We start from the raw sequence: 25,749 nt of genomic DNA on the forward strand, positions 1-25,749 counted from the left end.
CAAACTCAGAATACCAGGTTGAGGGTAAAATAGTCTGAATTCATCAAGTGCTAGAAATTGCAGATGAACTTCTAGTCATTGCTGCATTGCATCCCACTCCATGATTTGTAAAACATGATGCTCATTTATTTCAGCAGGGGTCACTATTATATGAGTGACATTGGACACCAAATAAAGTACTTTCTGTGAGTTGCAACAGTTGTCCTCTGTAACTGAACTCAGCCCTTCCCATGCTCTCTAAAGCACTGTGTGGAATTATGTTACCAGGAGTTTTGTTGATTCCAACACTTGCTCATTCAAAAATCAGACTTCTAACACAACAACCCATGTACCTTTGAGGGTGCAGGATTATGCAGTCCCATGCGTCAGAACATGGTGGTCCCAAAAGCCTTGTTGAAACATAATGAAGTCATAGATCCTATAGAAGAAGTAGTCCCAAACATGTTTTTCAAAAGTATTTCTTCACCAAATGGTAGGGTGACAGGTGCAAAGCCTCAGGCCCTCAGATCCCCAGAGTTCTTGGTTAGGACTGAAGTGAATTAGTGAAAAGACAGAGAGGCAGAGCTGCTCTGATCACAATGAAGTAAGGGTGAGTGGCATCTCTGCACTGTGACTGCATTGTTAATTCATCTATTTTGCTTCTGGCTGTGCCTTTGCATAGCAAGCCAGTCTTTCACATGGTTTCCACAGCTTGAGGACATGTAGTGACAGTGGGAATTGTGAAGGACAAAGAGATTGATTTTTACTGCATGAAATTGAGCCTGTGGACATGATCCAGATCTGTCTTTTCATGTAGATTACACACAGGCTTTGTTTCTGTGTTGAACAAAGCTTAGCATGTTGCTCTTTCTGATTTTTGTCTTCCTACTCCTGAAGCCTTTACACACATCACTGTTGGAAAGTCAGAGGTGTTTGCAGTACTTGAGTCCAACCCTCTACAGAGATGGAGATCTCGTGCTTGGTGGATTCTTCCCCCTTTACTACATGAAACAGGACGCAGAAATATCCCGGCTCTCTTTTCTACTCCAACCAAAAACTGATGTGCAAGTTACAAGGTAAGGTCTAGATTGTGTGCATGTATTAAGTGTGGTTAAGATTCATGTAATTAAATAATCTATGGGTGGAAGGGTTAATACCTCTTGAGAATTATGAAAACTGCAGAGAAATACACACCAATGAATTCTGACGTTCTCTCCTTTATGATTCCACAATCTTTCATTACCTTTTCTTCTGCTCTTCACTCCATTAAAGACACAGGATAAAACTCAAAATCTTTTGTGTCCTCTCCATCAACCTGATAATCATGATCAGTCACTGGGGAAATTAGAACAAATGAGAGTGATGGGACTTCAGTCTATCCTCGAACAAGATCATGGAGTGGGACACATGGGAGTTCTAGACACTAGCCATAGCTCAAGGTCAGTATCAAGATTAGGAACTCACTCCAGGTTCCTACTGCACATTGTTGAAGTGTGCCTCAAAGAGAAGCCATGGGTATCTGAAACCCTTACCATATGGTGTCTTCCCAAAGATCAACAATTGAATCCTATCAGACCTGAGGCATTTGAACCCTGGTCCTGAAAGTCAAAAGAAGAAAAGGAAAACATCTTTCAGAAGGTGTACATGTTCTTCTCTTAGATCGTGATTATTAACTTTTCTAAAACCAACAACAAAAAAAGCACAGGAACTGCATTAATCTGAGCTTTATGAAACTGTGTAGCATGTGTCTCTAATACCTGAGTCATCATGTTGATGCTCCATGATGGTTTACATGCAGACAGCCTGTACTTCCCACAGGCCCCATTGGTTGTCATAGCCAAGTATGCTTCTAAAACATTCAGCAAATGAACATCCTTATGTCCTCAGAAAATGTTTAAGTAATATGCAGTTTGTTTCCATGGAGTGTCTCCATCCTTAGGGTTCATTTTGGCATTATTTGGCACTTGTCACTTCACCAGTTTGTCTACCCCTGTAGGAAGTTATTAGTGGGGCTGCTGACCCTTGCTTTAGACTTCAGCCTGGTCACCTCTCACCCATGTGAGTTCTTCTTCCGGCCCATTATCTATTCCTTCAAATTGTTTCATTTTAAGTCTTCTTCCTTCTTTGTAACTTAGACTATCATTAGCCAAAGTCTGAAATGGGATTTTTCACGGATATTATTTCATGCCTATGAATTTCTCTGTAACTTATAGCTACTGCTTGTGTTCATTCTGTTAGTGTTAGAGTGGCAGGCAGAAATTATTAAAGCATGGAATTTTCCATGAGACCAGTATAAAGAGAAGTGTGTGAGCCTTCCCCCCATGTCACAAAGCTAGAAACCAGATTTTGCAGTCTGCCTTGTGTACTACAGTTAGAGAAATTTCTGCCCACTCATATTCTTCATTTAATATGTCTAGGTATCACCCAGAATATCAAGTCCTACAATAATTATTCCTAAACTTTTGTAAGTCTCAAAATGGGAATACAATGTGAACTTCACTAAGTAAATTGTGCTCATAATATCTAACAGTGTATCATGAATGTTATTCCTATAATTAGTGGTCATTGTTGGTGGTGTTTTTATCCCTTACAAGTGTCATTTTGTACCGACATGGCAACACTTCTTTATCTGATATTGGCTATTTGGGATGTTACTAATTTTGTAGAACTATAAGATGATAAGTATATTCATTTTTCTGTGAATAAGATAATTGAAATACAATTATTGAAAATTATATATGCTCATTCATAAAGCTGTTTCTTCTTCTTTCTAAATACTTGCTAGACAACCAACTTGTTTTTAGTACACCATTTGCATGCTCTAAACACTTATTTTTTCATCTGCCCAGCCTCAGCAATCACTGATTTACTTTGGATCTCTGAGATCTGGACATTTCCTACAAATATATTCATGTCATTTGTGATCTTTTATGACTGCTTTCTTTAGGTTTTTCCATATTCTCAAGTTTTATCCAAGGTGAAACACATGTGTTTAGTGTATTTTTCTTATAAAATCCTAATATGTCTGTGTGTTTTGATACTAATTTACTTCTGGTTGCATAGAATAAGATAGGAAGTATTCTTTGATTTCTAATTTTCTGGACACCATTTCTAGGATTCATACTACTTTTACCTGTAGTATTTGGTTAAAAATCATTGATTTTCTTCTTTTGCAGGCTTGGAATTCTGTAAAAAATCTTATGTTATTATAATTTTGACTCTGTGTCAAAACATAGCTAATATGTTATGTAGAATGACTGGTTCTATGTTCTATGAGACCAAAGCCATTTTGAAACTTGTTTTGGATATGTCACATACGTATGGATGTAGCATAAAGAAACCCACCAAATGTGGTTTTGAAAAAGAGAGGAGGGAGGAAGGGAGATTAAGGTAATATAACAGAAGGGGTGAACTTTCTAAAAATATACCATATATGCAATTTCACATAAAACTCTTTGCACTATTAATATATCCTAAATTTTAAAATAATACTTCCCTCAAAATCTTAAAATAACTTTTTTTGTTCAAGTTTAATTATTGAACTCACACATAAAAATATATTTATGTATATGCATATTTTTATATCTATATTTATATATCTTTACATGCACATAAAATATATAATATGTAATATTATAAATATTGTGCAATGTTTAAATCAGGCCAAGTATGTCAGGCTTCACAAATATTTATCATGTTTTCAAGATTTTTTTATCTGGCTTTTTGAAATATACACTATATCTTTGTTGTCTATAATCACCCTACTGTGCAATCACACATCATAAGTTCTTACTTCTATCTAAATGTAACTTAGTATCCATTGATCAAACTTTACACATTCCTCTCCTTCTTACTATTGCCAGCATCTTGTAATGACCATTGTACTCTCAACTTCCTGGAGATAAGCTTAGACAGATTTCATATGTGAGTGACATCATGAGGTACTTCTCATTCTGGACTTATTTCACTTTACACAACATATTTCTATTTGATCTGTGTTATAACATATGATAGGATTTTGATCTTCTTATGGTTGAACAGTATTCCCTGGTATATATTCCATTCATCATTTGATGCCCACTTAGCTTATTTCTTTTAGGGCTATTGTGATGACTTCAGCACTAAACACAAGAGTGAAGCTGAGACTTTGACATATTTATTTCATTTCCTTTGGATATATACACAGTAATACAATAACTGGATCATGTGGTAGTCTTATTTTTAATTTCCTGATGACCCTTCATACTGTTTTCAATAATGACTGCACAAATTTACATTCCCATCAATTCTAGGTAAGGGTGTGCTTTTCCACACATCCTCTCTAGCACTTTAGTCTTTCTTATGTCCTACTGGGGATTAAACACAAGACCTCATGCTTGCTGTGCAAGTGCTCTGCCCCTTGACTCTAATCCCTTTTCAATAATAGACACTGAAACAGGTTTCTATTTGCATTTTCTTGATGAAAAATGATGTTGAGATTTTGTCCATATGCCTATTAGTTATTTGTGTGTCTTCTTTAGAGAATTGTTTATTTAGGCATTTTGCCCATTTTTAAAGAATCAAGTCATTTATTTTGTTTTCATGATATTGTATTTGTATTCTTTAAATATTTTAAAAATCAACTCCTTGTCAGATGTATGCTTCACAAATATTTTTTCCAATTCTGGGAATTTTCTCTACAATTATTTTTGCAAAGCAATCTTTTTAGCTTAATGTAATCTGTTTGTCCATTTTTTCTTGTGTCTTAAGCTTTTGGATTGTTGTCCAAAACGTCCTTATCCAATCCCATGTACTGAAACATTCCCCTATTTTTCACTAGTAGATTTATTGTTTAAGGGTTTTATGTTTGAGTATTTAATCTATTTTGGGTTGATTTTTATCTTGTGGGAGACAGAAGTCTAGTTCTCTTCTGCTGCTTACACATACCAAATTGTTCTAGCACCATTGGAAAGATTTCTTTTTCCAATAGCTGCCCTTATCGCCTTTGCCAAGACGTCAATTAGCCATGAATGTGTGTGTTTACTTCTTAGCTCTCTATTTTCTTGCATTGGCTCATTTATCTGCTTTTAAGCCAAAAAGATGCTGAGTTTTTGCTTTGTTGTTTTGTGTCATTCTGTTCAGCAAAGTGCTGGGAATTGAATCTGAGCCTTACTTTCTGCCAGGAAGTGATCTATCTTTGAGCCACACTTTAACCTTTGTATGCTATTTTGGTTACTACAGCTTCATAGGACGTTTTGAAGTGCAGTACTGTAATGCCTTCAGCTTTTTTCCCCCATCCCTCAGAATTTCTTTGGCTATTTGGAATCATCTGTTATTTCATAAAAATTCGGGGTTTTCTTCTTATTTTATGAAGAGTGCCATTGGCATCATGACTGAGATTGCCACAAATCTACAGATGGCGTTGTATCATGTGGATAGTTTAGTAATACTGTTTCTTCCAATGAATAAACATGGAGTGCCATTCCGTATTTTTGTGCCCTCTTCATTTTCTTTCATCAATGTCATAATTCTAATTGTGAACCTCTTGATTTAATCATTTGATTAGTGATCCCTGTGTATTTTGTAGCTATTGAAAATCAGATTACTTTTTTGATATCCATTTCAGACAGTTTGCTATTGCTATGTAACAATGGTATACTTTTTTGCCTGTCAATTTTGTATTTTGCAATTTTTCTGAATTGTTTATTAGTTTCTCAAACTTTGTTATGGAGTTTTTAGTGCTTGCTTTATTTTCTTGTTAATACTCTATCTTATTCATGTCCTGCCTCCTCACTTACATTTAACCCTTTTTAAATGATTTTGTTATCCTATTTTCATCCTTACATATGTGCTTCAGTCATATTCACCTCTCATTACACTCTACTTTCCCCTTCTATCCATCTGCAGGTCATTTTTAAGTGGTTTTAGGGTTTGAAATCAAGGTCTTGACCTTGCTGACAGCTGCTCTGTCACTTAAGCCATGCCCCTAGTCTTTTTGTGCATTAGTTGTTTTTCAGAAATGGTCTTGCATTTTTGTTTGGAGTCAGCCTTAGACTATAATCCTCCTATCTGTCACCTTCTGTGTAGCTGAACCACCATGCCAGATTATTTGTTCATATGGGATCTTAATAATATTTTGCCTAGGCTGCCCTCAATCTGTGATCCTCCCAATCTCTGACACTTGACTAGGCTTTGAACTAAAATCTCCTCAATTACTGACAGTTGAGTAGCTGGGATTACAGGAATAAGCAACCAGGACTCTCCCATGTCATTTTTTATGTGTAGAGTCTGCATATGACAGAAAACATATGATATTTATCTTTCTGTCCATGGCTGATTTTGCTTAACACGATGATATCCAATTCCAGCTATTCCTAAAAGTGACACAATTTCATTCTTTGCTATGGCTGAATATTAACATATTGTATATAGACAAGAAATTTTCTTTACTCTTTCTTTGTTTTATGTATAACTCATCTGATTCTGTAGTTTGGCTATTGTGAGTAGTGCTACCATAAACATGGGTGTGTAAGTGTCTGTATTGTCTGATGACTTCAGTTCCATCAGATATAAGCCCAAGAATTGAACAGCAGGATCATATGGCAAGTCTCTTATTTTTTTTTTTTTTTGGTATGACACAATGCTAACTTTTTTCCCATTTCCCCTATTTTTTTACTTATTTTTTTATTATTCATATGTGAATAAAATGCTTGGGTCATTTCTCCCCCCTGCCCCTACCCCTTCCTTTACCACCTAGTCGGCCCCCTCCCTATCCCCCCTACTCCCTCAATACCCGGTGGAAACTATTTTGCCCTTATCTCTAATTTTGTTGAAGACAGAGTATAAGCAATAATAGGAAAGAACAAGGGTTTTTGCTAGTGGAGATAAGGATAGCTATACATGGAGTTGATTCACATTGATTTCCTGTGCATGTGTGTTACCTTATAAGTTAATTCTTCTTGAACTAACCTTTTCTCTAGTTCCTGGTCCCCTTCTCCTATTGGCCTCAGTTGCTTTTAAGGTATATGCTTTAGTTTCTCTGCTTTGAGGGCAACAAATGCAAACTAATTATTTAAGTGTCTTACCTATCCTTATATCTCCCTGGTGTGCTCTCGCTTTTATCATGTGATCAAAGTCCAATCCCCTTGTTGTGTTTGCCCTTGATCCAACGTCCGCATATGAGGAGAACATACACTTTTTGGTCTTTTGGGCCAGGCTAACCTCACTCAGAATGATGTTCTCCAATTCCATCCATTTACCAGCGAATGATAATATTTCGTTCTTCTTCATGGCTGCATAAAATTCCATTGTGTATAGATACCACATTTTCGTGATCCATTCGTCAGTGGTGGGGCATCTTGGCTGTTTCCATATCTTGGATATTGTGAATAGTGGCGCAATAAACATGGGCGTGCAGGTGCCTCTGGAATAACCTGTGTCACAGTCTTTTGTGTGTATCCCTAAGAGTGGTATTGCTGGATCAAATGGGAGATCAATGTTTAGATTTTTAAGTAGCCTCCAAATTTTTTTCCAGAGTGGTTGTACTAGTTTACATTCCCACCAACAGTGTAAGAGGGTTCCTTTTTCCCTGCATCCTCGCCAACACCTGTTGTTGGTGGCGTTGATAATGATGGCTATTCTAACAGGGGTGAGGTGGAATCTTAGTGTGGTTTTAATTTGCATTTCCTTTATTGCTAGAGATGGTGAGCATTTTTTTATGTGTTTTTTGGCCATTTGAATTTCTTCTTTTGAGAAAGTTCTGTTTAGATCACTTGCCCATTTCTTTATTGGTTCATTAGTTTTGGGAGAATTTAGTTTTTTAAGTTCCCTATATATTCTGGTTATAAGTCCTTTGTCTCATGTGTAGCTGGCAAATATTTTCTCCAACTCTGTGGGTGTTCTCTTCAGTTTAGAGACCATTTCTTTTGTTAAACAGAAGCTTTCTAGTTTTATGAGGTCCCACTTATCTATGCTATCTCTTAATGTTGTGCTGCTGGGGTTCCGTTGAGAAAGTTCTTGCCTATACCTACTAATTCCAGAGTATTTCCTACTCTTTCCTGTATCAACTTTAGAGTTTGGGGTCTGATATTAAGATCCTTTATCCATTTTAAGTTAATATTGGTATAGGGTGATATACATGGATCTAGTTTCAGTTTTTTGCAGAATGCTAACCAGTTCTCCCAACAGTTTTTGTTGAAGAGGCTGCTTTTTCTCCATTGTATTTTTTTAGCATCTTTGTCAAAGACAAGTTGGTTATAGTTGTGTGGCTTCATATCTGGGTCTTATATTCTGTTCCACGGGTCTTCATGTCTGTTTTTGTGCCAGTACCATGCTGTTTTTATTGTTATTGCTTTGTAATATAGTTTGAAGTCATGTATCTCGTGATACCTCCAGCATTGTTCTTTTGACTGAGTATTGCCTTGGCTATTCGTGGCCTCTTGTGTTTCCATATAAATGTAACAGTAGATTTTTCAATCTCTTTAATGAATATCATTGGAATTTTGCTGGAAATTGCATTAAACATGTAGATTACTTTTGGGAGTATAGACATTTTTACTATGCTGATTCTACCAATCCATGAGCATGGGAGATCTCTCCACTTTCTATAGTCTTCCTCAATCTCTTTCTTCAGAAGTGTGTAGTTTGCCTTGTAGAGGTCTTTCACATCTTTTGTTAGGTTTACACCTAGGTATTTCATTTTTTTTGAGGCTATTGTAAATGGAATTGTTTTCATATATTCTTTTTCAGTTTGTTCATTATTAGTGTATAGAAATGCTAATGATTTTTCTATGTTGATTTTATATCCTGCTACCTTGCTATAGCTATTGATGGTGTCTCGGAGCTTTTGAGTAGAGTTTTTTGGGTCTTTAAGGTATAGGATCATGTCGTCTGCAAATAGGGATATTTTGACAGTTTCTTTACCTATTTGTATTCCTTTTATTCCTTCTTCTTGCCTAATTGCTCTGGCTAGGAATTCCAGTACTATGTTGAATAGGAGTGGAGATAGTGGGCATCTTGTCTGGTTCCTGATTTTAGAGGGAATGGTTTTAATTTTTCTCTGTTAAGTATAATGCTGGCTGTAGGTTTGTCATATATAGCTTTTATAATGTTGAGGAACTTTCCTTCTATTCCTAGTTTTCTTAGAGCTTTTATCATGAAATGGTGTTGGATCTTATCAAAGGCTTTATCTGCATCTATTGAGATGATCAAGTGGTTTTTGTCTTTGCTTCTGTTAATGTGGTTTATTATGTTTATTGATTTTTGTATGTTGAACCACCCCTGCATCCCTGGGATGAAGCCTACCTGGTCGTGGTGAATAATCTTTTTGATGTGTTGCTGAATTCGGTTTGCCATTATTTTGTTGAGGATTTTTGCATCAATGTTCATTAAGGAGATTGGCCTGTAGTTCTCCTTTTTGGAGGTGTCTTTGCCTGGTTTTGGGATAAGTGTAATACTGGCTTCATAAAATGTGTTAGGCAGTTTTCCTTCCCTTTCTATTTCATGGAACAGTTTAAGGAGGGTTGGTATCAGTTCTTCTTTAAAGGTCTGATAGAATTCAGCAGAGAATCCATCAGGTCCTGGACTTTTCTTTTTGGGGAGACTCTTGATTGCTGCTTCAATTTCATTTTGTGTTATAGGTCTATTCAGGTGATTAATTTCCTCTTGGTTCAGTTTTGGATGATCATATGTATCTAGAAATCTGTCCATTTCTTTTAGATTTTCAAATTTATTTGAATATAGGTTCTCAACGTAGTCTCTGATAATTTCCTGGACTTCCATGGTGTTTGTTGTTATCTCCCCTTTTGCATTATTGATTTTACTCATTTGGGTTTTTTCTCTCCTCATTTTAGTCAGGTTTGCCAGGGGTCTATCGATCTTGTTTATTTTTTCAAAGAACCAACTTTTTGTTTCATTGATTCTTTGTATGGTTTTTTTTTGGTTTCTATTTCATTGATTTCAGCTCTTATTTTTATTATTTCTCTCCTTCTATTTGTTTTGGGATTCGCTTGTTCATGTTTTTCTAGGAGTTTGAGATGTATCATTAGGTCATTGATTTGGGATCTTTCAATCTTTTTAATATATGCACTCATGGCTATAAACTTTCCTCTCAAGACTGCCTTAGCTGTGTCCTATGGGTTCCGGTAGGTTGTGTTTTCATTTTCATTGACTTCTAGGACTTTTTAATTTCCTCTTTTATTTCATCAATAATCCATTCTTCATTAAGTAATGAGTTATTTAGTTTCCAGCTGTTTGCATGTTTTTTGTCTTTACTTTTGTTGTTGAGTTGTACTTTTACTGCATTGTGATCAGATAGTATGTGTGGTATAATTTCTACTTTCTTATATTTGCTGAGGCTTTCTTTGTGCCCTAGGATATGATCTATTTTGGAGAAGGTTCCATGAGCTGCTGAGAAGAATATATATTGTGTAGACATTGGATGAAATGTTCTGTAGACATCAGCTAGGTCCATTTGATCTATTGCATATTTTAGATCTTGGATTTCTTTATTGATTTTTTGTTTGGATGACCTATCTATTGATGATAATGGGGTGTTAAAGTCTCACACAATCACTGTGTTGGTGTTTATATATGCTTTTAGGTCTTTCAGGGTATGTTTGATGAAATTGGTTGCGTTGACATTGGGTTCATACAGATTGATGATTATTATTTCCTTTTGGTCTATTTCCCCTTTTATTAGTATGGAATGTCCTTCTTTATCTTGTTTGATCAATGTAGGTTTGAAGTCTACTTTGTCAGAGATAAGTATTGCTACTTCTGCCTGTTTTCACAGGCCATAAGCTTGGTAAATCTTCTTCCAGCCTTTCATCCTAAGCGTATGCTTATTTCTGTCGGTGAGATGAGTCTCCTGTAAGCAACAAATTGTTGGATCTTCTTTTTTAATCCATTTCGTCAAGCGGTGCTTTTTGATGGGTGAATTAAGTCCGTTAACATTAAGTGTTAGTACTGATAGGTATGTGGTGATTCCTGCCATTTAGTTGTCTTAGTTGTTTGAAGGTTTGATTGTGTGTACCTAACTTGATGTTACTCTCTACTGTCTTGCTTTTTCTTTTCCTGTGGTTTGGTTCTGCCTGCCTTTTAATGGTTCAGTTGGGTGTCACTTTCTGTGTGCAGAATCTCTTGCAGAATCTTTTGTAATGGTGGCTTTGTGTTCACATATTGTTTTAGTTTCTGCTTATCATGGAAGACTTTTATTGCTGCATCTATTTTAAATGATAGCTTTGCTGGGTAGAGGATCCTGGGGTTGAAGTTATTTTCATTCAGTGCCTGGAAGATCTAACCCCACACTCTTCTTGCTTTTAATGTTTCTGTTGAGAAGTCTGCTGTGATTTTAATGGGTTTACCTTTGCATATTACTTGTTTTTTCTCTCTTACATCCTTCAATATTCTTTCCTTAGTTTTTGAACTTGTTGTTTTAATGATGATATGTCGTGCGGTAGTCCTATTTTGATCTCATCTGTTTGGTGTGCTAGAGGCTTCTTGCATCTGTATGGGAATATCTTTCTCTAGATTTGGGAAATTTTCTGTTATTATTTTGTTGAATATATTACGCATTCCCTTCGCTTGCACCTCTTCTCCTTCTCCGATGCCCATGATTCTCAAGTTTGGTCTTTTGATGGAGTCAGTGAGCTCTTGCATTTTCTTTTCACAGGTCTTGAGTTGTTTAATTAATAGTTCTTTGGTTTTTCCTTTAATTACCATTTCATCTTCAAGTTCTGAGATTCTGTCTTCTGTTTGTTCTATTCTGCTGGATTGGCCTTCCGTTTTGTTTTGCAGTTCTGTTTTGTTCTTTTTTCTGAGGTTTTCCATCTCCTGTTTGGTTTCCTCTTTAATGTTGTCTATTTTTGTCCTGAGTTCATTTTTCCATTTATTCATCGTGTTCTCTGTTTCACTTTGGTGTTTATACAGTGCTACAATGGTTTCCTTTATTTCTTCTTTTGCTTTTTCAAATTCTCTATTTTTGTTGTCTTGGAATTTCTTGAGTGTCTCCTGTGCATTTTGCTTGACCCTATCCAGTATCATCTCTATAAAATTCTCATTAAGTACCTGTAGTATGTCTTCTTTTAAATTATTCTTGTGGGCTTCTTTGGGTCCTTTGGCATAGTTTGTCTTCATTTTGTTGGAGTTTGGATCTGAGTATCTGTTTTCTTCATTGCCCTCTGGTTCCTGTACTAATTTTTTGCTGTGGGGAAACTGGTTTCCCTGTTTTTTCTGTCTTCCCATCATTGTCTTTGGTGTTGTTACTGTCCCTGTACTGTGTGCAATTAAGTATTTTCTAGCTTGTAATAATAACAATGGTAATATTTAGAATGGAAGGGTGAGAGGAGATGGAAAGCTAGAAGTTAAAGAAAAGGGGAAAACAAATACACAGACAACAAGAAGAAAACAGAACAAGGTATCAGACAAGAAAGTTTCAAAGGTATAAACAGGGAGCATTAGTGTACTAATTGACAGTAAGCTGAACAGACATTAGAGAGACAGAGAGAGGATTGAAAATCAAAAATAAAAAAAAAGATAAGAATAAAAATAAAAAATAAGTAAATGAAAGAAATATCTATATATAAAAATGAATTAAAATAAAATGGAAAATAGAAAATTAAAAAAAAAAACCCAAAAAGCTTCCAAGTTTATATGCAATGCAGTTTCAGTCTTAATAATTTGGGTGTCTGTCTCAATCTCCAGTCCTGGAGTTGGTGCCTCAGATGTTGTTCTGTAGTTGTCTCATCAAAGGGGATGCATAAAGTAGAACAAAACTACATACACACACACACACACACACACACACACACACACACACACACACACACAAAGCCCCACCAAGTGTCCCAAGTCAAATGCAATACAGTTTCAGTAAGTTTTTCAGCTTGCAGGTGTAATTCGGTTGTTCTCTCATCAAAGGTAGGGAGAAAAAAAAAAGAGTCTGGAGACAGTTCTGAGAGTGGTATCTGCAACTGTGGCTTGCCTGCCTGCTGCTCTCAGCCTGCTGTAGCTGGCGGCATTATTTATGCAGATCTCTGGGGTGAACTTAGCACTCACCTGGTCCCACAGGCTTTCTTTGCTCAGAGTTCTGTGCAGGAGCCTCTGCTACAGGCTTTCCCCTTTCCAAGCACTGGGAAAGGTGACAGTGCCCCTGCATTGTCAGGCCTGTGTGTTTATTTACAGTTCATGTGAGAGGTGAGTCTTTCCCCCTCTCCTGTGCAGTTTTCCTCCCACTGCCACTTTCACAAGCTTTCCTGCTCCTGCTTAGTGGGCAGTGCTGCTGCTCCTGCTGGCCACCGTGTTTATTTACAGTTCACGTGGGAAGTGGGTCTTCCCTCCTCTCCTGTGGAGTTTTTCTCCCTCCGCTACTCTCACAAGCTTCCCCACTCTTGGTTGCTGGGTGCGAGCCCTGCTCCCGCCAGAGGCTGTCTGGCCTGCCCGGCTTGTTTATTTACAGTCCCAGGAAGGATTCCCTTCCCCCAATCTTCAGTGCTCAGGGCGCCCCACCCTCTTTCCAGCATGTTTTAATTGTTCTTATTGCTTATTACTCAGTTTCTCTTTTTTTCCCCAGGTGGAGGTCAGTCTGTCCAGGGGGCTATACTGCTCTGGCCCAGGCTTGTCTGTGGGGGTACCACGGTACCGTGAAGCTCACCTGGTCCACGTCTTCCCAGTGGGTGCCGGCCACTGGCAGCCCTGGGGGCCCTCCTTCTTTCTCTGTTTAACGTGAAGTGGAGATTCTCTGCACCGGGTGGAGGTGTGGAGGGGTCAAAGTTATGCCTTTTCTTAGTGATTATGCCTGCAAAGTGTGTCTCCAGCATCTCTCCAAGATTTCACTATAGGAGGCTCGCTTTCTGCTTCCTACCTCTATCTGCCATCTTGGAATACTCCTCTAGCAGCTTTTGAGTAGAGTTTTTTGGGTCTTTAAGGTATAGGATCATGTCGTCTGCAAATAGGGATATTTTGACTGTTTCTTTACCTATTTGTATTCTTTTTATTCCTTCTTCTTGCCTAATTGCTCTGGCTAGGAATTCCGGTACTATGTTGAATAGGAGTGGAGATAGTGGGCATCCTTGCCTAGCTCCTGATTTTGGAGGGAATGGTTTCAGTTTTTCTCCATTAAGTATAATGCTGGCTGTGAGTTTGTCATATATAGCTTTTATAATGTTGAGTTACTTTCCTTCTAATCCTAGTTTTCTTAGAGCTTTTATCATGAAATGGTGTTGAATCTTATCAAAGGCTTTTTCTGCATCTATTGAGATGATCAAGTGGTTTTTGTCTTTGCTTCTGTTAATGTGGTTTATTACGTTTATTAATTTTCTTATGTTGAACCACCCCTGCATCCCTGGGATGAAGCCTACTTGGTCATGGTGAATAATCTTTTTGATGTGTGGTTGAATTCGGTTTGCCATTATTTTGTTGAGGATTTTTGCATCAATGTTCATTAAGGAGATTGGCCTATAGTTCTCCTTTTTGGAGGTGTCTTTGCCTGGTTTTGGGATAAGTGTGATACTGGGTTCATAAAATGTGTTAGGCAGTTTTCCTTCCCTTTCTATTTCATGGAACAGTTTAAGGAGGGTTGGTATCAGTTCTTCTTTAAAGGTCTGATAGAATTCAGCAGAGAATCCATCAGGTCCTGGACTTTTCTTTTTGGGGAGACTCTTGATTGCTGCTTCAATTTCATTTTGTGTTATAGATCTATTCAGGTGATTAATATCCTCTTGGTTCAGTTTTGGATGATCATATGTATCTAGAAATCTGTCTATTTCTTTAAGATTTTCAATTTTTTTTGAATATAGGTTCTCGAGGTAGTCACTGATGAATTCCTGGACTTCTATGGTGTTTGTTGTTATCACCCCTTTTGCATTCCTGATTCTACTAATTTTGGTTTTTTCTCTCCTCATTTTAGTCATGTTTGCCAGGTGTCTGTCGAACTTGTTTATTTTTTCAAAGAACTAACTTTTTGTTTCATTAATTCTTTGCATGGTTTTTTTTGTTTCTATTTGGGATTTATTTGTTCTTGCTTTTCTAGGAGTTTGAGATGTATCATTAGGTCATTGATTTGGGATCTTTCAGTCTTTTTAATATATGCACTCATGACTATAAACGTTCCTCTCAGGACAGCCTTTGCTCTGTCCCATAGGTTCCAGTAGGTTGTGTTTTCATTTTCATTGACTTCCAGGAACTTTTTAATTTCCTGTTTTATTTCATCAATGACCCATTTTTCATTAAGTAATGAGTTATTTAGTTTCCAGCTGTTTGCATGTTTTTTGTCTTTACTTTTGTTGTTGAGTTGTACTTTTACTGCATTGTGATCAGATAGTATGTGTGGTATAATTTCTATTTTCTTATATTTGCTGAGGCTTTCTTTGTGCCCTAGGATATGATCTATTTTGGAGAAGGTTCCATGGGCTGCTGAGAAGAATGCATATTGTGTAGAGATTGGATGAAATGTTCTGTAGACATCAAGTACGCCCATTTGATTTATGGTATATTTTAGATCTTGGATTTCTCCATTAATGTTTTATTTCCATGACCTATCTGTTGATGATAATGGGGTGTTAAAGTCTCACACAACCACTCTGTTGGAATTAGTATATGCTTTTAGGTCTTTCAGGGTATGTTTGATGAAATTGGGTGCATTGACTTTGGGTGCATATAGGTTGATAACTGTTATTTCCTTTTGGTCTATTTCCCCTTTTATTAGTATGGAATGTCCTTCTTTATCTCGTTTGATCAATGTAGGTTTGAAGTCTATTTTGTCAGACATAAGTATTGCTACTCCTGCCTGTTTTGGGGGGCCAATGGCTTGGTAAATCTTCTTCTAGCCTTTAATCCTAAGCCTATGCTTATTTCTGTCTCGAGATGGGTCTCCTGTTAGCAACAAATTGTTGAATTTTCCTTTTTAATCCATTTTGTCAAGTGGTGCTTTTTGATGGGTGAATTAAGTCCGTTAACATTAAGCGTTAGTCTGATAAGTATGTGGTGATTCCTGTCATTTAGTTGTCTTAGTTGTTTGAAGGTTTGATTGTGTGTACCTAACTTGATGTTACTCTCTACTGTCTTGCTTTTTCTTTTCCTGTGGTTTGGTGCTGCCTGTCTTTTCATGGTTAAGTTGGGTTTCTCTTTCTGTGTGCAGAATCCCTTGAAGAATCTTTTGTAATGGTGGCTTTGTGGTCACATATTGTTTTAGTTTCTGCTTATCATGGAAGACTTTCATTGCTCCATCTATTTTGAATGATAGTTTTGCTGGGTAGAGTATCCTGGGGTTGAAGTTATTTTCATTTAGTGCCTGGAAGATCTCTCCCCAAGCTCTTCTTACTTTTAATGTTTCTGTTGAGAAGTCTGCTGTGATTTTGATGGGTTTACCTTTGTATGTTATTTGTTTTTTCTCTCTTACAGCCTTCAATATTCTTTCCCTACTTTCTGAACTTGTTCTTTTAATGATGATATGTCGTGTGGTAGTCCTATTTTGATCTGGTCTGTTTGGCGTGCTAGAGGCTTCTTGCATCTGTATGGGAATATCTTTCCCTAGATTTGAGAAATTTTCTGTTATTATTTTGTTGAATATATTATGCATTCCCTTTACTTGCACCTCTTCTCCTTCTTCAATGCCCATGATTCTCAAGTTTGGTCTTTTGATGAAGTCAGTGAGTTCTTGCATTTTCTTTTCACAGGTCTTGAGTTGTTTAACTAATAGTTCTTCAGTTTTTTTCTTTTAATTACCATTTCATCTTCGAGTTCTGAGATTCTATCTTCTGTTTGTTCTATTCTGCTGGATTGGCCTTCCATTTTGTTTTACAATTCTGTTTCATTCTTTTTTCTGAGGTTTTCTATATCCTGGGTCGTTTCCTCTTTAATGTTGTCTATTTTCGTCCTGAGTTCATTTATGTCTTTATTAATCATGTTTTCTGTTTCACTTTGTTGTTTATACAATGCTTCTGTGGTTTCCTTTTTTTCTTCTTTTGCTTTTTCTAATTCTCTATTTTTGTTGTCTTGGAATTTCTTGAGTGTCCCCTGTACATTTTGGTTAACCATATCCAGGATCATCTCTATAAAATTCTCATTGAGTACCTGTAGTATTTCTTCTTTTAGATTGTTCTTGTGGGCTTCATTGGGTTCTTTGGCATAGTTTATCTTCATTTTGTTGGAGTCTGGATCTGAGTATCTATTTTCTTCATTTCCCTCTGATTCCTGTACTAATTTTTTGCTGCTGGGAAGCTGGTTTCCCTGTTTTTTCTGCCTTCCTGTCATTGCCCTTGGTGTTGTTATTGTCCCTGTACTGTGTGTAATTAAGTATTTTCTGGCTTGTAGTAATAGCACTAGTGATATTTAGAATGGAAGGGTGAGAGTAGATGGAAATCAAAGAAGTTAAAGGAAAAGGGAAAAACAAATAAAGAAGAAGAAAAAAAACAAAGAGAAAAACAAAAACGTTTCAAACATATAAACAGGGAGAGACATTGTACTATTCAACCATAAGCTGAAAAAGCATTAGAGAGACAGAGAGAGGACTGAAAATAAAAAATAAAAAAAGAAATGAAAAAATATATATATAAAAAAAAAGTAAAAAAAAAAAAATCTCCAAGTTCAAATGCAATTTTGATGTTCATCCCTCAGCCTCCAATCCTGGAGATGGTGCCTCAGATGTTGTTCTGTAGTTGTCTCATCAAAGGGGAAAAATAAAATAAACCAAAATCACACAAAACAGACAAACAAACAAAAAAAACCTCACAGTGTCCCAAGTTCAAATGTAATACAGTTTCAGGAAGTTTTTCAGCATGCAGGTGTAGTTTAGTTGTTGTCTCATCAAAGGTAGGGAGAGCGAAAAGAAAAAAAAAAGAGTCTGGAGACAGGTCTGTGAATGGCTATCTGCGGCTGTGGCTTGCCTGCCTGCTGCTGTCAGTCTGCTGTTGCTGGAGGCTTTATTTATGCAGATCTCAGGGGTGAGCTTAGCACTCACCTGGCCCCACAGGCTTTGTTTACTCAGAGTTCTCCTGTGTGTGACTGCCACTGCTACAAGCTTTCCCCTTTCCAAGCGCACTAGGGGAGGTGACACTGCACCAGCTTTCTCAGGCCAGCATGGTTATTTACAGTTCACGTGGGAGGTGGGTCTTCTCCCCTCTTCTGTGGAGTTTTCCTCCCACCGCCACTTTTACAAGCTTTCCTGCTCCTGGTTGCTGGGCATGTGCCGCACTCCTGCCTTCTCCAGCCTGGCATGTTTATTTACAGTTCTGGGAGGGTTCCCCTTCTCCCGTCTTCAGTACTCAGGGCATCCCGCCCTCTTTGCTACATGTCTTGTTTTTATTGCTTATTACTCAGTTTCTCTTTTTTCCCTGGGTGGAGGTCAGTCTGTCCAGGGGGCTATGCTGGTCTGGCCCAGGTTTGTGTGTGGGAGTACCACGTACCGCTTAGCTCACCTTGTGGTCCACGTCTTCCCAAGCAGTCTGGGCACTGGTGACTGGCGGTCCGGGGGCCCTCCTGATTTCTCCGTTTAACCTGTAATGGAGATGCTCTGTGCAGGCTGGAGGTGTGGAGGGGTCAAAGTTTTGCCTCTTTTTGGTGGTTTTCTCTGTAAGGTGTACATCCTGCATCTCTCCAAGATTTTACTTTAGGAGGCATGCTTTCTGCTTCCTCCCTCTAGCCGCCATCTTGGAATCCCTCTGGCCTGTCTACTGTTATTCTTTGATTACCTTCCATGCTGATTTGCATATTGGCTGCACTTATTTAGATCCATAGCATTTTTGTTGTTTTGTTTTTTTGGTGATATCCATTCTGACTGGAGTAAGAAACAAATCTTAATGTTGTTTTGATTTGTATTTCTTTCAGGGCTACAGATGTTAAAGTTTTCTTTACATATTTAATGGACCATTGTTTTTATGCTTTTGAGAATTGTTTGTTCAGTTTATTTGCCCATTTATTAATAGTAATATTTGTTATTTTGTTATTTAGGTTTTGAGTTCTTTTAAATTCTAGATATTAATCACCTAAAATATTAATATCTCACAAAGATTTTCTCCCATTATGTAGGCTTTTCCTCTATTCTGGTAAATTATTACTTTGATGTACAGAAGCTTTTTAATTCGATGCAATTTCATTGGTCAATTCTTGCTCCTATTTCCTGAGCTACTGGATTACCATTTGGAAAGGCTCTGACTCTTAAATATTTCAGAAGTGTTTTCCCTATGTTTTCCTGCAGTAGATTCAGAGTTTTAGCTCTAACATTAAGGTCATGTTACTATTTTGTAGTGATTTTTGTACAGAGTAAGAGACAAGAATTTAGTTTCAGTCTTCCACAACTGTAAATTCAGTCTTTCTAGAACCACTTGTTAAAGAGAATATCTTTTCTTGAACCTGTGTTCTTGGCACCTTTGTCAAAAATTGTAGGACTGTGTGGACTTATTTCTGGATCTTCTATTCTATTCCATTGTTATATATGTCTATTTTTGTACCAGTGCCATTCTGTTTTATTTAGTGTGGCCCTGTAGCAATCTATTTTAGTTATCTACTGTGTATAGATATAAAATTTTCTTTATCTATTCTTCAGTTAATGCTTGCATTGGCTGTTTCCTTAGCTCAGCTACTTGATTAGTGCTTTTTGTAAATATGGGTGTGCAAGAATCTCTATTGTATAATTCTTACATTGGAGTAATACTCAGGGATGGTATGTCAGGATCATATGGTAGTTCTATTTTAAGTTTCCTTAGGAATCTTCACAATGACATCCATAGGATCTGGATTAACTTATATCCACACCAATGGTGTACAAGGGGAACCTTTTCCCTGAATCACCACCAGCATTTGTTGCTGTTTGTTTTATTGATGATAGTCATTCTGATAGAAGTAAGATGGTGTCTCAGTTTTATTTTGATTTATGTTTTATTCAGGGCTAAGAATGTTGAGCATATCTTCATTTATATTGGATATTTGTATTTCCTCTACTGAGAACTCTCTGTTCAATCCACTTGCCATTTATTAATTGGAATATTTATTTAGGTATTCAAGCTCTATATGTTCTGAATATTAATTTCTTTGTGAGATGAATAGCTCACAAATTTTCTCCCATTCTATAGGTTACCTCTTTAGTCTGTTAGCTATTTCTATTCATGTACAGAAGATCTTAAATTTGATATAATCCCATTTGTCAATTCTGGCTTTATTTCCTGAGCATTTTTATTCTTATTTCGAAAGTTGTTGCCTATGCTTGTATTTCAAATGTTTACTTATGTTTTTCTATAGTAGTTTTAGCTCTTGTGTTAAGGTCTTTGATTTATTTTAAAGTGATTTTAGTTCAGGGTGAGAGATAGGCATCTAGTTTCATTCTTCCACATGTGGAGGTATACCATTCTCAACACAATCAGTGCTTGGTGTGTTATTCAGAGCAAACCTGGGGAACATGAGGGAAGTTCATATTTATAAACCTTTTGCTGTGGCCACAGTAGTCCCAAATGCCTCACAGTCATTGGTCGGTGACATGACACCATGGGATTCTGCCTGACTCTTGCACTATGAGAGACCAGCCCAAAGGTGCTATGTCATGCCTCTCTTGACCACATCCACAAAGCTTTGTCATCCTATGAGGGCATAGTCCACCAAGACAAGTAAAGCACCAGGATTATACAAAGTATTTCACTGATATGAGCTGTCTACTGGTAAAGTCTTCTGGCTTAAGACCACTCAAGATGTTGCCTAGAATAGAAGGTTGATTTAATAATGCCATGTGTTTCCTCTTGGCACCTGGGCTGCTCCATCTGCTCCATGCACAGGAAGGCTGGAGGATGGGTTTCATTAGGATTTGTTCAATGTTAGGCACTGCTGTCTTTGCACAGAGTTCCAAGGCAAAGTCCACTGTGTACTACTCTGTCCTAATCTTCAGTGAATGGTGTATTGGTCTATCCTATGTGGCCCAAAGTTGGAGTCATGCTGGTAAATGTAGTCTCTTGGCCACCAAGGCTCACACTGAGCTGTGTCACACCTGTATCTCATGGGAAGGGAAAAGTGGGGACAACAGAGTGCAATGTAAGGGTGAATATGAAGAAAGTACATCGTATGCATGCATAGAAACGTCAATGAGACCCTGTTCTGTATAAAACAAATATACACCATTGTAAAGATATAAAATTTGAGCATTCCATTCATAAATGAAAAGTGTAATAAATATGCCAAAACACCTAAAAATTCACTTTACTTAATTTTTAACAATTAAGCCTTGGATAAAACATAATATCATAATTTGTCTGACATATCTTTAAGCCTATATTTAATTGCTCATCTGTAAGAAAATATCTTTCTTTCTAGTGTTTATGAAATAGTATTAAATATCATAATTTGTTTACACACAGAACTCAATTTCAAATTCCAAAGATAAGAATAATACAGACAAAAGGGGAAAACACAACAATAAAAAATAAAAGAAGACACTGATATTTTGGAACTGGATCAAAATCACAAATATTCAGTGACAGAGTTAGAACAAAATAGTATAATGTATTACATGCAAAATTTAAAATGTAAGGACCAATGGAAACCAACTAAAGCACTGATTAGAAAAAAATTAAACTAACATAGTTGAATAAAAAGGAAGAAGTTTTCTAAATAATTAAATTAAGGTTGAAATTTAAGAAATTAGAAAAAAATCAAAGTAATTCCAAAGAAATTAGAGGAAAAACTCATGAACAGGAAACAAATTGTGAATTCTTTCAGAAACAAAATCAGTTGCTGCAGTTTTTTTAATGCAACAACTCATATTTTGGTCAAATTACAAAAAAAACCAGAGTTTTCAAATGTAAAATATGAAATGACTGGTATTTTTTAGTTGTACTGGGTATAAACTCAGATCCTCACACTTGCTAGGTACTTAGTCTATCATTTGATCCATGTCCTCAGCAAGAATTGATAAAAGAGAAATCACTTCAAAGAAAGAAAACTTTTTTAAAAACCTGAATGAGGGCTGGAGCTGTGGCTTAAGGGGTAGAGAACCAGCTTAGTAAGCGTGAATCACTGAGTTCAAACCCTAGTACGACAATAAATAAATAAAATCCTGTTCTAAAAAAACTGAATGAGCAACTTGAAATCTATAAAAATAAATTGAAGCACTAAATGTTCCCAATTGTGTGAAGAACTTGAAATTTGGATGGTATTTAGCTACTCAAAAACATAAATAAAACAAAGTTCTTACATCTTGTCTTCTGCTTCTAAGTAGAAAAGGATTGAGGTTGAAAAACACTAAGGCCTCTGCAAATATGTTTATGAAGATAGATGAATGCATGCCTTGTTCATATCTCCATGGGAGAACACCTTGATGTGTTCAGCATACACCAGTGGACCTTTCATTTATATAAACAAACAAGTCTGTCCACTTGGGTGCTATACTATCCAGCCAATTGCCACCACATCCCACTCAAAATACCTGAAAACTTCTCAATAGTTTGAACACAGATTGCATTATGAGACTCAAAGAGCCATCTAAAGATCTTTCAAATTCATGAGAACCTTATTCACTACAACATCGTATCCCAATGCAGGGAGATTCTCTAAATGGGAAGCCTGGGTCAAACCCCAATTTTTTCTGTGATTTGCTGATGAATTTCTTTTGAATTACATAATTTGACTCTTTTACCTAATTCTTTCTCCTGTGTTTAGGTGGTTTTGGAAGAACTACCAATTTGTATTGGTTTTGTACTTTACCATTGAGGAGATAAACAGGGACTCTCATCTTCTCCCCAACATATCCCTGGGTTTCAATGTCTGTAATGCCTTTGCCAGTGACCAGTTCACCTTGTGGAGCACTCTTCTTTGGCTGTCAGAAAACATCGAAGCTCTCCCTAATTACAACTGCCAGACAAACAGCAAGTCTATTGCCGTAATTTCAGGAACTAAGTCAGCATTTTCAGCTGAGATTGGAACACTTCTGGAACTCTACAGAATCCCACAGGTAAATGTGTTGTGAATTGTGAAGAAAAATGTTTGGATTTTCCTCAATGCCATCCATGCACATCTGATGAAAATGAATTATGGAAACTAAGAATGCATAATACATAAGTATTTAAATGCAAGTCCTAGGGAGTTCCCTGAGTTGTGAGATTATTTACAATGGGAAGGAAAGGAAGATAAACAACACAGAACCATACAGAGACTCTCCACCAAAATCTTTTCCAGGGCCAATGTATCTGTCTTCCAGTCACTGAGACCATTGACTGCTGACTACGCACAGCAGTCTACTTCATGGCAGATTTCCACAGCACAGAAATGCTCCAGTCTAGGATATGACAGTCATAGGGGCATTCAGAGACTGACAGCTATCATTTGTGAGGATAGTAACAACTGGACACATCTGATTTCCATCTGAGACAACACTGAGAGCCATAAAGTTTCCAAAAACTCCAAAGTAGTGTTGAGCTCAGTTACACTTCTACAGGGATTTGCCTTCTCTTTCTGTCTATTCCTACCTTAAATCCACATATGTGAGAGCACTACCAGTGTACTTCATACTTCCAATACTCTGTATCAGATATTCTTTCCTGGAGACCCATCTCCAGCAAACAGCAATCAGGAGGCATTAGGAGCATATGTATTCATTTGAAAAGAAGATATATGTTCAGGAAGAATTATACCTGAGAAAATGTCACAGAAAAGTGATTGCACTCTTCAAGAAATCCTAGGTTGTACTGTGGTAATAAATTAAATTGAATGTATTGAGAGAGAAATACAGTAAATATTTCTTTCTTTCTCATTATTTACATCAAATGTTGGTTATGGTGGATGGTTATACTCTACAAGTCACAAGTTATAAGGATGAGACAAATGCCATTATTTTGACAAATCCAAATTTGAAGTTAATTCCTTCCCTTTTTCTCACTTCTCCAGATGAAAAGAACATGTGGTTATCACACATACTGTTCATCAAAAGTCACATTTTCTTTTTTAATGCATTGGCATTGGGAAAGATCAACTTGTGTGTGCTCTGGGTGAGAGAACTGGGTAATATCTACACCAGTCTTTTTCTTTAACCAATGCTAATACATTCTTTAGCCATCTCCTGTAGAGAATTCTCTCATGTTCCCCTTAAGAGAGGCAATCTAAAAATCACACTAAACTCAGAATCATGATATATTTCTTTGCTCCTTCAGGTAACATATGGACCTTTTCATCCCATGCTAAGTGATAGAGACCAGTTTCCATCACTGTATCAGATGGCACCCAAGGACAGTTTTTTGGCCCATGCAATGATCTCATTATTGCTGCATTTTGGCTGGACGTGGGTGGCACTGTTTGTATCTGATGATATGAAAGGAGAGCAGTTCCTTTGGGATCTGAAAGCAGAGATGATAAAGAATGGTATCTGCATGGCCTTTACAGAAAAGCTCTCTGCCCCTAAGACAATGTACGGATCAAGTGATATCACTTTCATGAGTAGGATTAGAGTTTCATCTGCAAATGTTCATATACTGTATGGTGAAACAGACAGCCTTATCACCATGGACGTTGCAGCAGAATTCTTTTTAACCACAGGGAAGGTGTGGATCATGACAAGAAAATGGGATATTGTTGTGTATGAAATGAACCACATGTTACACTCTTTCCATGGAAGCTTCTCATTTTCACACCACAAGGGGGAAATCCCTGGCTTCAGGCACTTTCTCAAGAGAGTCAACCCTTCCCAATACCCAGGAGACTTTTACTTCAGTAAATTGTGGCTTCACGCTTTTCAGTGTTCACCTGTTGGGTCACTGTGTGGAAAAATTGGAGTGTGCCCTCCAAATTCTTCCTTAGAGTTTATGCCAGGAAATATTGACATCATGACCATATCAGACTCCAGCTATTTCATCTATAATGCTGTGTATGCTATAGCCCATGTTCTCCATCAAATGCTTTTGGAGAAAATTGAAATGGGGTCCTCAGGACATACAGACAAGCCAAGGATGCTTCCCTGGGAGGTAAGCCTTTTCCAGAAACAGGACAATAACTGAACACTTAAAACCATCTTCAGGCATTTTACTGAGGTATACCATCATGATTCCATTTCATCTCAAGATCAGCCAGATCAGGCAAAGGCAATATGGATTTTTGCACACTACATGTACATGTGTGTGTTATGTTATGTTTTTATTTCTATTGGGAGAATTCTGCCACTGGTGGCTGTGATTTCAAGCTACTAAATTAAACATTATATCAAGATATTTCCAAATGTAGGAAAAAAATAGCCAAATACAACTGAAGACCAGAGACAGGATTATTTAAAAAATGCTCAGATCAACACTAATCCAAAGCTTTCTATGTGGTACTTTTGATGAAAAATAAAAATGGGTTCTACATAATAACCTAAATCAATTCTGGTAAACTAATTGGTTTTAGATATACCCATTCTTTCAAAACCTGGAACAATCATGGGAGTAAGGCCTGTGTTATCACCTTTAAATATAGAACCACTGGTAATGTGAATAAACTCATGATATCCTCCATGGGTCTTATATGGATTTGTCCAAACTTTAACACCGACTTGTTTGAATCCATAACAAATGCATGAAATGTTCATGAACTCTTGTTCTCATACAAAACTTACAACTATACTAATCAAATGTATTGAATAATACAGATAAGTTTAATATTAAATAGTCAAATATGGAAACATACAAATGATGTTGGAAAACCTAACTCACCATTTGATTTCATTTTTACTGACAATAATAATATTTGAAATACCATATCAAGGTTGAGTTTATTTATGGATGCCTGTAAGACAAATAGGTACTTTTTCCAAGACAGGGTTCAATGATGTAGAGTAAGTCTGCCTTATTC

General features: G+C 36.9%; 1 protein-coding gene across 2 annotated transcripts in view; it reads left to right on the plus strand.

The window, feature by feature from the left end:
• Positions 1 to 875: 875 nt before the first annotated feature.
• LOC109680905 (vomeronasal type-2 receptor 116-like) overlaps positions 876 to 25,749 on the plus strand; it is a 31,294-nt gene continuing 6,420 nt past the window's right edge. The window contains exons 1-3 of one of the 2 annotated variants that reach the window (XM_074053681.1): positions 876 to 1,055; positions 22,594 to 22,885; positions 24,081 to 24,887. In XM_074053681.1, the coding sequence (XP_073909782.1) occupies positions 985 to 1,055; positions 22,594 to 22,885; positions 24,081 to 24,887 (1,170 nt within the window). In that variant the 5' untranslated portion in view covers positions 876 to 984. The remainder of the gene's footprint in view (positions 1,056 to 22,593; positions 22,886 to 24,080; positions 24,888 to 25,749) is intronic. The other variant, XM_074053682.1, reaches the window with a different exon arrangement.

Source organism: Castor canadensis, chromosome 14 (genome assembly GCF_047511655.1).
Source record: "Castor canadensis chromosome 14, mCasCan1.hap1v2, whole genome shotgun sequence".
Lineage (NCBI taxonomy): Eukaryota > Metazoa > Chordata > Mammalia > Rodentia > Castoridae > Castor > Castor canadensis.